Source organism: Piliocolobus tephrosceles, chromosome 14 (assembly GCF_002776525.5).
Source record: "Piliocolobus tephrosceles isolate RC106 chromosome 14, ASM277652v3, whole genome shotgun sequence".
NCBI lineage: Eukaryota > Metazoa > Chordata > Mammalia > Primates > Cercopithecidae > Piliocolobus > Piliocolobus tephrosceles.
Genome location: NC_045447.1, coordinates 82,586,256 through 82,604,501, shown reverse-complemented (window position 1 = coordinate 82,604,501; position 18,246 = coordinate 82,586,256). Strand labels below are relative to the sequence as shown.

General features: G+C 40.7%; 1 protein-coding gene and 1 long non-coding RNA gene across 2 annotated transcripts in view; one reads left to right on the top strand and one right to left on the bottom strand.

The window, feature by feature from the left end:
• LOC111543438 overlaps nt 1-12,697 on the bottom strand; it is a 99,643-nt gene extending 86,946 nt beyond the window's left edge. The window contains exons 1-2 of the long non-coding RNA XR_002731861.2: nt 12,502-12,697; nt 11,105-11,369 (exon numbers count right to left, since the gene is read on the bottom strand). This is a non-coding gene — a long non-coding RNA (uncharacterized LOC111543438). The remainder of the gene's footprint in view (nt 1-11,104; nt 11,370-12,501) is intronic.
• Nucleotides 12,698-12,846: 149 nt separating this feature from the next.
• TMEM252 (transmembrane protein 252) lies at nt 12,847-17,162 on the top strand. The gene is made up of 2 exons (XM_023213231.3): nt 12,847-13,193; nt 16,247-17,162. The coding sequence occupies exons 1-2, from the start codon at nt 12,916-12,918 to the stop codon at nt 16,479-16,481; spliced, it is 513 nt and encodes a 170-aa protein (XP_023068999.2). The 5' UTR covers nt 12,847-12,915; the 3' UTR covers nt 16,482-17,162.
• The last annotated feature ends 1,084 nt before the right edge of the window (nt 17,163-18,246 follow it).

Sequence of the window (18,246 nt, the reverse complement as noted above, 5' to 3'; positions counted from 1 at the left end):
AGCAATTAATAACTTTAACATCAATTATAAATGTATTAAGAAAAATTGCAAATGTTAAAATCAGCTGTGCAGAGAGGCATTGTGATGTAAGATGAAGAATGTTGGACATAGGGTCAGCAGGGATGTGTTTGTAAAGTGACTCTAAATGACCTTGAGTAGGTCACTGATTCTCTCAGGACGCAGCATCCTTCAGTCTTGAAGAGAACTTATTTAATTTGCAATATTGTTGTGAGAATTAAAGATAGCTAAAGCAAAATTGCCTGGTACACGGAGGTACTTGGTACATAATTATGATTGTTTTAGGTGTATTTTTCATATTGGACCACGTGAAACATAAGAAACATGAGAAACTGTACATAGTTCAATTTAAACCAAGATATTCCCTGCTAGTCTTTCCTATAGATCAATAGCAATTTTCTCCCTCCTTCCTTCTTCTACCCATTTTTCAAAAACTAAATAAATGTGGGCCCCTATTGATTTTTAAACAATTAATGAACATTGTATATGTATATGAAGATATAATAATTTATGTCTAAGTCTCATTTAGAGAAAAAAATATTGTTAATGAATTATTCAGCTTCTGCTTGGGCTAGACATTGGTGACTCACATTAAATAAACAGATGCATTGAAAAAAAAAAGAAAGAAAGAGAAAAAAATAAGACCCAGGATTTATTTTTAAGCTTTTGTGACTAGAAAATGGGAATCATCTGTTTTTGAGGCACTCAATTATATTTGTGAAATTTTTTTAAAATGTAAGCTTGATGATAAATCTATGTGAGGATAATGTTCACGACTTGATTATACTCCTGGCTATGAGGAGTCATTACTTCAGTCCCTCAACATAAGCAGAGCATGACTCATCTTTCTGAGGCAGTAAATAGCAACTTGGGTAGATCAGCACCATCTTTATACTTCTTAGAATACCTTCAACTTAGAAACACGTCCCCTCAGAAATACTTTATACACATTGTGACATGTGCTGAAAGAAACATTGTGTTCCAAAGATAGGTTCTTGTCTCTAGGGCTCTAATAAGGGGGAGGAAAATCTCAACAACCATATTTCCCAATTCAACTAAGGATTCTGCTTCTGTAATAGAAGCACAAAAGGAAAGCGGGAATAAAATCAAAATGATTTTGCAAAATGAATGAGCAGATTTAATCTTCCCCTATTTCCAAGTCAAACTTACTCCTTTTTTTGTTCCCCATCCATCCCCTCTCTTAAGTTTCTGCCTTGGTCCTTACCTATTCTACTGAAAAAAAAAAAACAAAAACAAAAAACAGATTGAATCATGAAGACTTATACAGCTACTACATGCCAGGAATTTCAATTTGTCTTAAGGATCTACAGTGCTGACATTTTCTCTCTTCTCAAGGACTTTATTATTTAGTGTGGAAGAAATAAAAGAATATGAGTAATTATTCTTGAGTATGATAAACAGTGAAGATTCATTCAAAATATAATCATTGAAAATAGTGTTTTCAAAAAACGCATGTCATTATAGTAAAAAAGCAAAATACAAAATTACGTATACAATGTGATCCTAATTTTGTAAACAATACCCACTCATATCCTCATACACTCAGAAAAAAAATGGGGATTGAATTGGCAGACTGAACACATCAGTCTACTTTCCTCCCGCCCTTCAAATGCCATTAAAATACCAAACAAGAAAAGTTACAAAGATCAGAAATTCTGAAGATTTCCTGACATACAGACCAAGGACAGAATTGACTGACAGAGAAATCAAAGCAGAAAAAGACCAGAAGGAGGTTACTGCAAAGGTCAGGGCTGTTTTGTGCACTAATGTTCTAGAGAAATTTCAAGCTCAAGATTAACTTGTACAGTGCAGGGAGGGGCCTTGTCAGTAATTATGTGATCAATAAATTACAAGATTGCATTATGGGCTAGGCGTGGTTGCTCATGCCTGTAATACCAGCACTTTAGGAGGCTGAGGTGGGAGGATCACTTGAGCTCAGAAGTTTAAGACCAACCTGAGCAACATGGCGAAACCCTGTCTCTACTATAAACACACACATACACGCAATTCAAAAATTAGCCGGGTGTGGTGGTGTGCACCTATGGTCTCAGCTACTTGGGAGGCTGAGGCAGAAGGATTGCTTGAACCCAGGGAAGTCCAGCCTGCAGTAAACTATGACCATGCCACTGCACTCCAGCCAGGGTGACAGAGCAAGACCTTGTCTCAAGAAAAATAAAAAATAAAATCGAAAGATTGCATTATGAATTGCCTGGCCTGTTATGATCTTCCCATCACTCTCACGTGCCGCATTTTTGGCAAGAGTGGTGTTTGCTCTCTGGTAAAAGCCTCAGTAACTGCTTTCAACAGTGAACCTGGGGAGTTTCCTATCAGAAGGGCTGGCTCTGGACAGAGAAGCAGAGCAGAGTTGAGTAACTGACATATACAAGGCGTGGCTGGAGGAGTGGTGGGAAGAAAAGGAAACCATTAGCTGCTTCTGATGTGAGAAGTTCCCAGACCACTTATGCTGGGGAGAGGAACCCCGCCCACATCAATCAACATGACCTACCTGAACACCTGCCAGCTTCTACCCCAACAGTCTAGAGGATTATGGCTCCCATAATCAGAACTTTCATTCACTGGGGTGACTGTCACAGCCACAAAATAGAAAAAGAAATAATTGGATTTCTGGATTATTGAAAATACAATCACTGTTACTTTAAAAATCGGGCAGAATACCCAAATAGATGCAAATAAGTATTAAATTAGCAAGCTGGAACATTGGGTCTGACTCTTTCAGGACACAGTGCAAAGAGATAAAGAGAGTTCCAGAAGCTCCTACGTCTACCAAAAGGGTTTGTAAGGAAGGGGACTCTGCCGCCCAGGCTGGAGTGCAGTGTTATGATAATGGCTCACTGGGGACTTGACCTCCCTCAGCAGACCCGTCCCCAACCTCCCCACCCTGAGTACCAGGGACTACAGGCACATCACCATGCCTGGCTGATTTTTGTATTTTTTTGTAGAGATGGGGTTGCCCAGGCTGGTCTCGATCTCTTGGACTCAAGTGATCTGCCTGCTTTGGCCTCCCACAATGCTAAGATTACAATATCCCATATTCTTACTATCCATAAGACTACGGAATACATATTAGGATTTATTTGTGGATTTTGTGTTTGTTTTGTTTTTCACTAGTCTTTCCCACTGAATGAAAATACTGCAATTTAAATTTACTTAGAATTTTTTTTTATGGCAAGCAATCAAACTGATAAGAAGTTAGGTTCATTTATTACCTTTTTTAAAGAAAAATTTTAAGGATTGCTTTACTTTTTAGTTTTGATTTAATTTGGTTTTTAATTATGTAAAATAGGCATATAGTTCCAACGTTATAACTATTTTAAAGACACATTCAAATAAGTCTGTCTTCCAATTGCATCCTTCCTACCCTGTTCCCTCCCTCCTCCTAAAGGTAACCATTTTAAAAATTAATTTTATTTGATACTCTCATTGTTTCTTTTTGAAAATATTGACATATATTCATACATATTTGTATCCCCTCCTTTTTTATACTATAAACTTTGTTAATTGATTTGTTATCTTATCAGTATACTCTAGAGGACATCTTAGTAATATAGAGATATTACTCATTCCTTTTTACAACTGAATAACATTCTGACATGTAAATGTACCTTAGTTTATTCAACTGGGCCCTTATTCATGGCCATTTGAGTGTTTCCAGTCTTATGTAATTACAAACAGTGCTGCTACAATAAGTAAATCTGTACATTTAACATTTTGTATTTTTGCCAATGTATCTTTGGAATATATTTCCAGAAGTGTGATTTCTGGGTCCGAAGGAAAAATGCAAATGTAAGTTTGCTCGCTGTTGTATTTCCACTTGCGATATATGAGGGTCTTTGCCCTGCAGCCTTGCCAGCAGAGTGTGTTATCACACTGAGATTTTTGCTGATCTGATAGGCAAGAAATTGTATTTTAGTACTTTCCTTATTATAAGTGAGGTTGAACATGTTTTAATTGTTTAAGGGCTATTTCCTATTTCTTTTAAAATCACTTATATGTTTATATATTTTGCTCATTTTTATATTAGGTGAAATTACTTATTATTTGGAAATAACTGACACTGAGAGCATGGCATATAAAAATGTGTGTGATTTGGGTCAAGGTGACACAATGGGTGGTGCTAATTATATTTATTAGAAAACAAGATTGGAGATAAATTAAGCATACTACACAAAGGATGACAAAACAGTCATTAAACATAGACTAATGAAGTTGTTAAAGATTAAAGCAAAAACTGCTGAATCAGAAAACTAATATAATTGTTTAAAAAGGCCTGATTTACTGAAGAGACTACCCCCAAATGACAAAAAATCCAAAGTAGACTAGAGTAACTTCAGAAAATTATGAAATATAAATTTATAAAACAAAATAAAGTATTTCTTTAAAAAAAGCCTTAATGATTATAAAACTAAATGCTGACTCTTAAGATCAATACATGAACAAGTAGTTTAGAAAAATCTAATGAAATAGCTATGGGTAGTTGCATCAAAAAAAGAAAAAAGGAATAAAGACACAAATAGCAATTGTGAAGAATTGGAAAGGTGATATACCTAGAAAATTAGATGAGATTTTAAAATTATAATTGAATACTGCATATATTATAACCATATATTATATTATAAGTGAATGTCGTATGTGTGTGTGTGTGTGTGTGTGTGTATGAACAGAATTGGTAGACATATAAGTGGAATTTTTTTAAGGAAATTGTAAATTTAAAAAATAGACTTCAGGAGAAGGGATAACCTTAAAACCTTCAGGAGAATTTGAAAAACAAATTGAAGTTTACCATAAAGAAATGGTGCCAAGGATATCCCCCCTTTTGCCCAGGAGTTTGAAAGCCTGAAAGAGCATTGCTCTCATCTAACAACCAGAAAATGCCTGATAATCTACAAAAATTGTGTTTCTTGACTCCATCAGAGAGCTGAGGTTACAGGGCAACTGAATAGCTTCAATCTAAGGAAAGACAGGAGCCTCCAGTGGAAGCTGGGACACAAGCCCTGGCTCTCCTATGACAGGGCCCAGGAATAAGAGACACAAATGTCATACAAGACAGTAAGAATAATTCAGCTGAAGTTTTTAACTAATTGTTAGATGCCAAACGTGGGCTAACGTGGGAGTACAGAAACACTGGGAGCTGTAGACATGATGGTGCTTTACACCCACTTCTGGGCTCTTCTCCCATGGATCTCCACCCAGCTGCTGCAGGAACGTGTCAAGCCCCAGCTGGACTCTGTTAAGCTGCTAGAGTTGGGAGGTGGCAAACTCTCTTTCCCCCAGGGCACAGGTGAAACCCTCGTGGCTGGGAAAAGTGAAAAGAAAAAGCCCTCTGTCAGGGAGGATCAGGAAACTATCCTGAGGTCAGATTGTTAGAGGAAACTAATGCTGGAGAAAGGGTAGGTTCACTGAGAAAGCACCCTGTCTCCAACACCAGGATCTTAAGGCCTACATAAGACTAAAGTGGATCAAGACAACAGAGAAATCCCCTCCCCCTACCACCCAGCTAGCAAGCACCAGGTAATAAGCATAGTCCACTGCTGAGGGAATAGGCAAGAGTATGAAGACCCACCCTCCTCAGGTGCAAGTGCTCAGTGAAGGTCTAAAGTTGAGGATAGAGGAGGAACATGGAGAAAAACCCTTCAGCAAGCCATCCCTCACCCCAAGCACCAGTTAATACCAGAGGAATTTGAAGCCAGTAGTGCACTGAAGGGAACCATAATAACAACAAAACCCAAACTCAGCTCAACTCTTTACTAGATTCGCTCAACTCCCTACACTGAGAGGTGAGCAATGGCAGAGTTGTGCCCGTGTTCAGGTATGGCGTATCTACTGTTTATCTCAGTCTCTACTGTCCTACACAGTACCTAGCAGTCAATAAAAAATTACCAGGAAATAAAAGGTCTTGGACCTAGTGGTTTTATGAGTTCTACTAAATCTTTGAGCAACACATATTTTGCTATCACTTAAGCTATTCAAGAGTATTAAAAATAGGAAGTGGAGAAAAGGGAAACAGAATATTACAGAGAATTTCGTAAAGTGGGCACAGAACCTGCTTCATATTTACAAGTCCCTGCCCATCATGCCAGGTGGTGTCAATGCAGGCAGATTCTGCCCTGGCTTGAGGCTTCTGATTTGATCCAAAATGGCCACAGAAGTGTGGTCTTCTTTCAGTTTTCCAAGGATCCCCAAATAAATTAAATTTGTTCTGGCTTATTTGTGGATTAAATTGACCTCTCTCTAGAACAAAATGTATCTTTCTGTTTGTCCGAAAGACAGGACCAAATTTCCTCACTTATATGCAGAAACAGGCTGCTGCCCCATGAGCCATATTCTGCCAATTCGGTTTTTTAAAACATTGCTGGAAAATATGATTTGTCTTGATTACTGAGTTCCACCCTCCCCACCCCCTACAACCCCCAACAAATTTCGCACTCTAGGCAAGTGCCCCGTGGTTCCACCCAGTCCTGGTCTCCACAGAGTCCCCGTACCGGAAACCCACTAGGTTCTGCCCAGGGTGAGTGGGGCCTCACGTGCTGCTCTCACATCAGCTTACCTTACTGTGCCATGCACTTTGCAAGAAGCTGTTCTTTGCCAACCAAAAAAAAAAAAACTTCATATAAATCTTCTTCATATAAATCTTCTCCTGACTGGGGGAAAAGGAGGGGTGGGTAGAAAGTTTCAAAAGCAAAGAAAACAAGAATGGGAAAGAGGAGGAAGTGGCCAGTGCTCAGTGAACCTTCAAGTGTGAAAGGCTAATCCAGAAATCACTCAGTAATCACCACCATGAAATCAGGCAGGGCTGACATCTCTTGTTACGCATATGCGCACCTTCCCTACCTCCCACAAAGCCTCACTTCCTAAACCAAAGTGACCTTCTGAAATCTGGCCAGTCTGCCTCAGCTCTTGGCCCCATGGCCCTCCTATGCAACAACTTCTACACACCATTAGTTTCCTTCCAAAGTCCCCACCGACTTCTCATTCACAGCAATACTCTTCCTGTTTTCAAAACAAGGGTATTGGCCCATGTGCCTGGTAAACGGAAGCTAGAGTGCATAGGGCTGTGAGACGTTCCAAGGCATTTGTGTATTGCACAGGAGAGTTTGAAAGAAGGATGAGGTTTGGGGGGCTCTGATGTGCAAGGTAAGGCACTCAGTGTTCAAAACAATCCTCATGGGTCTGTCATGCTGAAAGGAACAGTATTGAAAGAGTGATTACAGTTTAAGATAATTTGTCAACCCAATAACATGTTGTTGCTTACTGCCATCTCAGACACTTCTGCTGATTGGTGAATTTTTAAGAGGAAGAATAATAAGCAAATAGACTAGTTTAAAAGCAAGGTATCATTTCCTTGGTGGATCTATTGAGAAGGAGATGGAAACAGTGATGGGGGACTTTGGCTTGGCCTCCACTGGATCCCAGAACTTTTCTCTCTCTAGAGGTGTGAGCCATACTCCTCCAGCGTATCCATTTTCCCATCAGTTCCATACTGTGTGTGAACTTCGGTGAATCATCAGTCTCTCTCTTCTGCAGTGTTCCCACCTTTAAATGGCCCCTTACTCTCATAATCAGTGCTGAGTAGTGGCAAGGGGGAGAAAGCAGAAAAGTTGGCATGGGAAAGAAGGCAGATCCAGAAGATAGGATACAGCTCAGGTAAAGGGCCACAGCCTCCTGAAATGACTCTTTAAGGCAACTTCTTAGTGTTCGACTGCCTCTTTATTACATTCTTTTTATTTTGCCCCAGCCCTGAAAATGTGGCCTGATTTTCTCTTCTGTTATCACAACTGCTCTTCTGCTGGGGTTTCTTCTACACCTTCAAGATGGCTGAAGAACAAGATGCTTTCTCTCCATGTCTGTGCTGTTTCACTGTGAGTAAAGCAAGTGTACATCTACTTTCATTTCCTTTTCAAAAATGTTATTACTACTAGTGAGTGTGGGGAAAGAGGGCATACTGCAACATAAATAGGAGGGAAACTGCAAGTAATAAAAATTGTTTAAAATTACAAGTAATTCGTTTTAGTGATTCTTGGTCATTTTTGAGGCACAAAAAGGGAATAATGCTTATACAGCGGTGATCCATGTGGTTTAGAACTGAAGCAGAAAGAAGACATTCATGCAACCAACAATTATGTAAAAAAAGCTCAACATCACTGATTATTAGAGAAATGCAAATCAAAACCACAATGATATACTATCTAATACCAGTCAGAATGGCTATTGTTAAAAGTCAAAAAATAACAGATGCTGGCAAGGTTGTAGAGAAAAAGGAATGCTTATACATTGTTGGTGGGAGTGTAAATTAGTTCAGCCATTGTGGAAGACAGTGTGGTGATTCCTCAAAGACCTGAAGACAGAAATGCCATTCCGTCCAGCAATCCCATTGCTGGATATATACCCAAGGGAGTATAAATCATTCTGTCATAAAGACACAAGCACACATATGTTCATTGCAGTACTATTCACAATAGCAAAGATATGGAATCAACCTAAATGCCCATCAATAATAGGCTGGATAAAGAAAATGTGGTACATATACACCATGGAATACTATGGAACCATAAGAAAGAATAAGATCATGTCCTTTGTATGGATATGGATGGAGCTGGAGGCCATTATCATCAAACTAACACAGGAACAGAAAACATATTTACTGCATGTTCTCATTTATAAGTGGGAGCTAAGTGATCAAAACACATGTACACAAAGAAGAGACCAGCAGACACTGGGTCCTATTGGAGGGTGGCGGGTGGGAGGAGGGAGAAGATCAGGAAAAATAACTAATGAGTACTAGGTTTAATACCTGGGTGATTAAATAATCTGTCCAACAAACCCCCATGATACAAATTTACCTATATAACAAACCTGCACATGTACCTCTGAACTTCAAAGTTAAAAAAGTGGGCACGTACCCCTGATATAGATATAGCTTAATATATAATCTCCATATATGTATGACTACACTCATAGCACATATTACAAAGCACACAAAAAGTAAAAATCAAATATTTTCAGAAAAAAGAAAGTATGCACAACAATGACAACCTTCATAATAACTCTTCATAATAACACATGAAAGCAGCGTCTTTTGCTTACAGTATGATGTTGGTTTTGTGTTATTACTGTAAAGTACAGTGGTGGTTTACTTACATTTGCAGACTAGAACTGTCTCAAGATGCTATGATGCTCAATTGTGTTAACCAGTTTATAATAAATCACCCTAAGCTTGATGATGGCAAATGAATTTCCAGGTATCCAAATAAATTTGAGGGTGAAGTATAGTTCCTAAAAACTATGCTGATCTCTGTTTTTATCTGCAGCATTGTATGTTATTTGACAATCAGAGGGAACACACTATCTTTTCGACCTAATTTTTATTATAATTAAAATTACCATTTTAAGCATTGGTCATTTCTTACCAGCGAGTAAAGTTTTCTTTTTTTTTTTTTTTTTTGTTTGAGACAGAGTCTCGTCTGTCGCCCAGGCTAGAGTGCCGTGGTGCGATCTCGGCTCACTACAAGCTCCGCTTCCCCGGTCCACGCCATTCTCCTGCCTCAACCTCCAGAGTAGCTGGGACTGCCCATCACCATGCCCGGCTAAGTTTTTGTATTTTTAGTAGAGATGGGGTTTCACCGTGGTAGCCAGGATGGTCTCGATCTCCTGACCTCGTGATCCACCTGCCTCGGCCTCCCAAAGTGCTGGGATTACAGGCCTGAGCCACCACGCCCCACCGCGAGTGAAGTTTTAATTACTCATAATAAAGTTTTATGATGGGCAAAAAGAGGAACTGAAGCAGAGTCAAGTTAAAAAAATTGCAATTATTTAGTAATGTATATTTAATAATAAACATAAACATACAAAATAACCTCAACAGTATTTCTCTTTCTTTTACCTTTTAAATTTGTTTATTTACTTTTATTTGTACAGATTTAGGAGGTATTTCAGGTACAGTTTTATTACACAGATAGACTGTGTGGTGTTCATTGGTATTTCTTAGTCATTTTGAAGGAGAAATATGGTTCCCTGTGATACTTCATATTTCCATATTGATTTTTTTCCTTTTCTCGTCTACTTCCCACAGATGCTGCAAATGTTCCCAGCCCTTTCCCCTTGATGCCCAAAATAAATTCCTCAAATACCCTGAGCCCAGGAACTATTCTTAATTTCACGTAAATTTTATGTAAAGGGACTGAGTCTTTCCAACCCCCTGCCACTTCCTGGATTTTGCTCTTCCATACTAATTTCTCACCAAAAACACACCACCACTACCACCACCACCACCACCACCACCACCACCACCACACTGCTGTGGAATGACAGGAGCCTCCTCAAAGGGCATTGGAGGGGAAGGAACCGTCTGGCAAACTATAAGGCAATGGTTCCAGTGTACTTTATTGGCACGGAGGAGGAAAAAGTATAGAGAAACTTATTTGCTCATATGTTCATGTGATCACAAGAATGAGGCCTGGCCTGTCATAACCCCAGTCTAATTTCTGCCTCCATTTTTGTCTAAAACAGAGAAGCCCAGCTGTCTGATGGGCAGTTCCCATTGAGAGTACTCTTCCTCCATCACCTGATTCCTAACATTATGCTGGGACTTTACCATCTACCTATTCCTGGGACCCAACTCCTAGTGCAGACATTTCAGCTGGGGGTCCTGGGTCTTCCACAGATTTTTGGAATTATGACAGCATTGATAGTAACAATATTGGTGAGGGTGATTACAGATAACCTTCATAGGACACTCTCTGGGCCAGGTACTGTGATAAATACTTAGCATTGATTGTCTCCTCTGATTTTCAAAGTCTTACAATAATTTTTTTAGTTATCTACTGCTGCCTAAAATATTGCCACAAAACTTAGCATATTTTAAAAATATACATTTTTAAAACTTTTGACCTCTTTTATTTGTTAAAATAGTCACATCCACATAACATGAAATGATTTGATCATAATGTATTCATTGATTCTGGCTCTTGCCATCTTGTGGCATCTAGGATCCTGGCTGAAACATCTTATCTCACAGCTTCTGTGGGTCAGGAATCCGAGTATGACTTACCTGGGTCCTCTACTTCAGGGTCACTTAGTCAAGGTGACGCTTGGAAGTAGAGTCATCTCAAGGCTCAGCGGGACGAGGATTCGATTCCAAGATCACGTGATCATTGACAGGATGCAGTTCCTCATGGGCTGATGGAGTAAGGGCCTCAGTTCTTCACTGACTGTTGGCCGGAATCTGCCCTCAATTCCTTGCCTCATGGGCCTCTCCAATATGGCAGCTTCCTTCTTCAAAGGGTGCAAGCCAAGAGGGCAATAGAGAGAGTCTGCTAGAAAGATGAAAACCACAATCTTGGGTAGCCTCCATGGAAGTAACTTCCTAACACCTTTACCATATTCTATTGATTAAAATCAAGTCACTAGGTCCAGCCTACACTCAGGGGAGAGGATTACTTACACAAAGACATGAATATCAGGAGGTGGGATCCTTAGGGATCATCTTAGCAATCTTCCATCTCATGGTTTAGAGAAGGAGGGAATAAGAGCTGTTTTAAGATTACAAAGACAATATCAAGACTAGAAGATCAAGGTAGTTCAAGGTTAAAACTGAAGCTAATAAAGGTAAGGGCTAAAGGTTGGAATGGAGAAGTGCCTTATATAATTTTTGATCCATAGTGTCCTTCCTCTCTAATATCCATGTCTCCCAGCCCTAACATGAAGGCAGAGCTAAGGAGATGGTGGGTGTGAGACTAAAGGTTATATGAGGGATTACTAGGGCATGGCACAAAAAACTGCTTCTCTCATTGGGAAAGTAAATGGAAAACAATGGTAATTGAGTAGTGGAGTGGAACAGCCACAAAGAGGAACTGAAGCTATCTTGAGTAAAAGCAACCCAGGGTTCCTATGGGTTTTGGCAGAGACGTGCCACAGTGTCAAATAAAAAAGGGCAGAGCCGGGACATAAACCAAGTCTGAAATAAGCTATCCACAATCAAAGACAGTCAAGCTAAAGAAAACAAATTCCAGCCAGGAAACAGAAGGCTGGTGTTGGAAAGATTTTTTGAGGCAATGCTACATAGAGCAGAGGTGTGGAGGAGAGGACAGGGAACATTTTTAGCAGCATCCTCTAAAATGAATTATATTTCATATGTACTTTTTGAAGGGGGAAAGATTGCAGGAATTACAGGCCCCAAATCCCCCCAAATTCCCGAGGCTCTGACTGTTATAGTCCTTCTCTCCAGCACTCTCCTTCCCCTCCCACTCAAGCTCTTCATCTTGTCAACAGAGCAGGAATCGCGGAGTTCACATTCTGAACTTTTGTCTTGGAATTATTCCAGTATCATAGTGTGGGGGCAATAAGTGGGGATTCGTTGAGGGAGGCAAGATAAACATGTTAACAACCTTGAAGAAATGCCTTTTTAGTACAGAGAAAGGGAGAAGGAATTAGGAAGGGATTTCTTACCAAACCACAAAGAAGATCATTCTTTAAAGAATGCTAACTTCTCCAGCTTTGAGTGGAGAATTGCCCTCCATGGGGATTAAGAGACCGGTGCCTTTTAATCAAAGGAGGGCCATACGTTCAAATAACTGGAAACAGCTGAGTGTCCTACCCAACTCTTAAGAGCAAAACAGCTAGGCGAAGCCACTCCGTCCTGCAGTATACAATGCTGTTTTTTGGCTGATTCTCCAAGGATATTACAGTTACTTTCAATGGTTAATGAATAGCTTCTAAGTACCTGTTTCATTTAATTGTCCAAAGGCCAGTGGGTCCCAGAGCATATAAAACTGCAAGCTGGCTAATGAGCTCATTCCCTTGGAGCAAGCGGGGAAGCAGAGGAGCGGCAGGCTCAGGGTGCTGGGTTCCTAAGGTGCAAGGATGCAGAACAGAACTGGCCTCGTTCTCTGTGCTCTTGCCCTCCTGATGGGTTTCCTGATGGTCTGCCTGGGGGCCTTCCTCATTTCCTGGGACTCCATATTCAACTGTCGGGGGAGCCTGATTGCGGCCTATTTGCTTCTGCCTCTGGGATTTGTGATCCTTCTGAGTGGAATTTTCTGGAGCAACTACCGCCAGGTGACTGAACGCAAAGGAGTGTTGAGGCATGTGCTTGGACAACACCTTGCTCATGGGGCCCTGCCCCTGGCCACAGTGGACAGGTACTTGCTGACAAGCAGAGGGACCAAGGAGGGCTGAGATGGTCTGAGCTGTATAAGATCAGAGTAATTTCTGATCCTACTATGGAGCGACTTGCATATCCCATGGGCTGTCTAGAACCAAAGCTTTGTTGTCAGGGAATTACTCTGGGGTTGTTATTAGGAAGAATGGTGTCATCTTTGGGGGAAAACCATGATATAGGGGCAACTCATCTCAGAAAAACCCTACCACCACCCCCAGTGAAAACCCACCTAAGCCAATTTAGAAACCCAGGCTCGTTTGTTTTATCACGGCAGCTGTCATTAATTAGTGGCAGGTGATGGTTAGTTACTTCCCATAACCTGGTTCTAAGGTTCTAAGGAAAGCAAGTCCCAGACCAAATTCTGCCACACAACAAATGAGGAAACCGACATGAAATGAGTCCTGGATTCTCTGTGAGCTCAGAGAAGTCCCGGTTTACTCTCCTTTTAGGTGTTGTGATCTCACCTTGCGTAAAACATTCCTTCAGGGTAAGGTGATAATATTCTAGAGGTAAGATTCATTCTATGTCACCACCTCACACCTTAGGATAGTTATCATGAAAAAACAAAACCAAACAGCAAGTGTTGGTGAGGATGTCAAGAAACTGGAATCCTGTGCATTGCTAGTGGGAATGTTAAAATGGGGCAACCACTGTGGAAAACAGTGTGGAGATTCCTCTACACATTAAATATAGAATTACCATTTTATCCAGCAATTCTACATTCTGAGTTTATACACAAAAGAACTGAAAGCAAGGATTCAAATGGATGTTTGTACACCAATGCTTGTGGCAACATTTATTCACAATAACCCAAAGGTGGAGACAGCCCAAATGTCCATCAATGGGTGAGTAGATAAACAAAATGTGGTATATACATGCAATGGAATATTAGCCTTCAAAAGGAAGGAAATCCTGGCACATGCCACCACTTGGATGAACTTGAAAACATTATGCTAAGTGAAACAAGTCAGTTACAAAGGACAAATACCGTGTGATTCCACTTATATGAGTACCTAGCGTAGTCAAATTCGTAGACACAGAAAGTAGAACAGTGGTTCCAGGGGCTAGTGGAAGGAGAGATTGGGGACTTACTGTTTAATGAGTAGAGAGTTTTAAGGTGATGGTTGTAGAGCAATATGAGTATATTTAGTGCCACAGAACTATACACTTAAAAACAGTAAATTTTATGTTATATATATTTTACCACAAGAAGAAAAAAGATTAAGTTAATCTTATAGTCAGTATCAGGCAACAAGAAACCTCCTAATTCTTGGCTAGCCACAGGACCATTTAGGGATAACACCCTAGGCATCATTCTCAAGATACAGGCTACAAGACTACAAATTATTTTGCCCTCTTTGTGCAAGAGTAGAAAAATATCTAAAATATTTTAGCTATTCCATGTATCTTGAATACAAGTAATCTTACCCATGAAGATCCACTTTCAGCATCCTTTATGCTACTTAATAAGATAATTATGAAAACCAAAACTTATTTACAGTGTTATACTAACCAGCAGAGTTTCTGGGTTTGATTAAAAATTATGATAAATGAAGTGATTGTAGAAGATGCCTCTAGAGTGATGATTTCTTTTTGTATAAATGTTAGAGGACTACCTCTAGAGTGTGAATTTCTGATACATGTAACTGATTGCCTTTAGGCTATAGCTCAAATTGACTAACACATGCATAATATTACAGTATGCCGAAATCTTTGAAAGTCAATTATGGACATTGTTACACCCCCATTTTACTGCCTCTTCTCGCTGCATATAATTAGATGCTCATCCCACGCAGAATGGCTAGCAAGTCAGCCTGGGAAGTTAGATTTCTCCAAAGCATTTGCACTCAAAATGGATACCCAGGTTGAGATATCAAAGCAAATGGGTCTCCAGTGATGGAATTCAGGGGACTGGGAATGTGGATGGCAGTTGAAAGAGGGTGGGGTTGGGAGAGGTAGCTGGGATTTGGGGCAGGCAGCAGTCATCCTGGAACCTTTCAAATCACTCCAGGGAACAGCTCACCTTTCTGTGTAAAATGCCTCTACATATGTGCCCCATGACTCAGCCTTGGCTATTCCGAGTGAAGGCTGAGATTTATGCCTTACAGTAGACAACTTCTTCAGCGACTGGCTTCGGGCCTGGTAACATTTGGAACAGAGTTGTGGCTACAAATGGCAGTCCCTGTTCTGTTGTGGTTACACACCATAAACACTCCCTGTAGGCACTGGAAGGATGGCTCTATAAATACACAACTCAACTGAGCTCACCAGTCTCTCTTCCTCTCCTCTCCCCCTCTCCCAGATTCATTCATGATGGAGAAGCCAGGAGGATTTAGCAATTAGCAATGCTGGGCAAGATGGCCAATGAGTACATCAGCCCCCGAACGAATGGCTGCTTTAGCCTACTGTCATAGAAAGGGTTGCAATTGAAATCTACATTGTCAGTTGGTATCATGTGAGAAATGAGTATGCTTGTATGTTTTCTTTGAAACTAGCTACTGAGTCTTGAAAGGGTGTTAGGATAGAGAAGGGGCATCTAGTATAGTTCAGGGATCAGCACAAAGTTGGTTTTCATTCATTATTTTGTTGACTGTGATGATCAGAGAAAGTGGGTGCAATTGAGGGGAAGATGCCATGCGAGAAAGGGAGCAAGGATGTGAATGGACTAAGTACTCGGTAGAGAGAAGTTCCCTATCCAAAGCCCCCACCTCCTCTACTGTTGACAAGGATCTCACACTGAATGGCCCTGTTTCCATGAGTGAATGAGCAATAGAGAAGGAATAGCTTGGCATAACCCGCTGGGAAAAAAATATGACTAGAGGCAGGCATCCTGTGGCTGATAAAAAGGTTCTTTTGGAAGAGCAGCACATTTTTTAAAAACTGGTGATGCCAGGAAAAGGTACATCTGTTTCAAAAATCCATGTTTCTTAACAGTTTAGCTTCGCACAATTTGAGCTGAGAGAGGCAGCCGTCTGCCTCTTTGGCATTAATGCCTAAATAACGCATGCATGTTTGTGCTGTTTTGTGCCCTAGGCCAGACTTTTACCCTCCAGCTTATGAAGAGAGCCTTGAGGTGGAAAAGCAGAACTGTCCTGCAGAGAGAGAGGCCTCTGGCATTCCTCCACCTCTATATACAGAGACGGGCCTGGAATTCCAGGATGGAAATGACTCCCACCCAGAGGCCCCACCATCTTATAGAGAGTCCATAGCCGGCCTGGTGGTGACAGCAACCTTAGAGGATGCCCAGAGGCAAGGCCAAGAGTGCTGAGGCAGAGAAAGCTCTCCAGCACTCATGATGCCGCCGCTGTGGGGAGCAGCTACCGATGATAAAGGCAAACGAGGGACTGTGGAAGGAAAAGCCACACCAGGGGACCCCACATGAGAGCTTGGGGAGGGGATGACAGCCCTGAATTCCAGACATAATTGGCCATGACAGGGCAGGGCAGGCCAGGGGCCCTGGAAGGGTGTGGCCAACACCAAGCAGACATTTCAGAGGTTTCACACTAATCCTAACCCCGGCAGGCCTTGGGTCCCCAAAGGTGTTACTCTGAGAGCTCTCCTTACAGAGATTCTTTCTGCTCCTACTCAATTTCCCTCCCACCACCTCATCTCCAGCCAGGGAGGAATAGATGCTGGTTGTCAGGACAGCCACATGCCTTCCTGTTCTATATCACCTAGTAATCTCAAAGGGAAGGTTTGTTATTTAATTTATAGATTGTTCAGCCTTTGGTGTTGTTAGCTTGTTTGCTAGTTACCTCCAGCTGACCATACTACCAGAGTGAGGCAGTACTTCACATCCTGGGAGATATGCCCTTGGAACCCATGAATGTTATTTTGTATTATTTTATTTTCATGATGTGTATTTTTTCTATGTAAAAGGAAAATGACTGTAATATTTGCCTTCAAGATGGTTCAAACACAAAATGTTAAATGAGCTGTTTTTTAAAAAGAGGTCCTTATACAAACAGACATGATAAGATTGTTTATAGACCCAAATGGAATAGACAGAATAGTTAATTCATAATACATGGAATTCCAGGGCATAGGGTGGAATTTGTACTGGCCCTAGATGATATTATACCACTTGATATAAATCTTATAAAGTTTAAAAAATATTTATATGTAATTCAAAGAATCCCCTTATAAATCTCTAGAATTTGAAAGAAAAGAAACTCTAATGATGTATGTTCATCATCAACAGAAATTTCTTGTGTCTCAAGATACAGATCTTGACTTTTAGACTCAGGACATTCATTTTTAAATCTGATGGTTTCTCTTCAACTTTATTATATTTTATTGTTTTGTGTTTTAAATACAAGAGGACAAGTCTGGTTGTAGGGTGGTAGAAAGAGGTGCAGCCTGATGCTTTTGAACTTGGGCCAAGGATCTTCATCTCTCCGGGCCTCAGTTTTCTCCTCTATCAAGTGAGGCATTCATGCTGGCTTCACAGGTGTGGAATGCCTGTTATATGGCAGGCTCTGTGCCATGAGCTTCTCATGCATGTTACCCCCATTCCATCTTTAAGAGATAGGCACTATGATTATTCCCATTTTACAAGTGCGTAAAACTGAGATTTTGAGAAGAAACTTTTCCAATAACACAATGACTTCTAGGAGGGTGAAGAAGGGTCCCTAGAGAGACATGGGAGGACTGGCTTACTTCATACTTTTGAGATAGGTAGCCCTGTCTAACTTCTCTTCTTCTAGGAGACAGTTTGGATTTCTCTCTCCCTTCAGAAAATGGGCTGTAACAGAAAGTGGAGCCCCAGGGTTGCTGCAATATCTTAAAGCCCTTGGAGAAGCGGCAGAGATTGCTTTAGGGTTAATCAGCTTCTTTTAAAATACGCAAAATGTCCTCCAGGTTTTCTGCCTAGAAACTGGTCCCTCACCTCATAGCATAGTTTCCCCGATTGTTACATGGATGATGAAGAATGATTCACAATGGAGACAGCCCTTGGTGAATGGGCACAGGAGGGGCTTTAGACAGTTGGTGAAAAGGATGTAGGTCATTCAAAGAGGAAGAGTGTGGTCAAG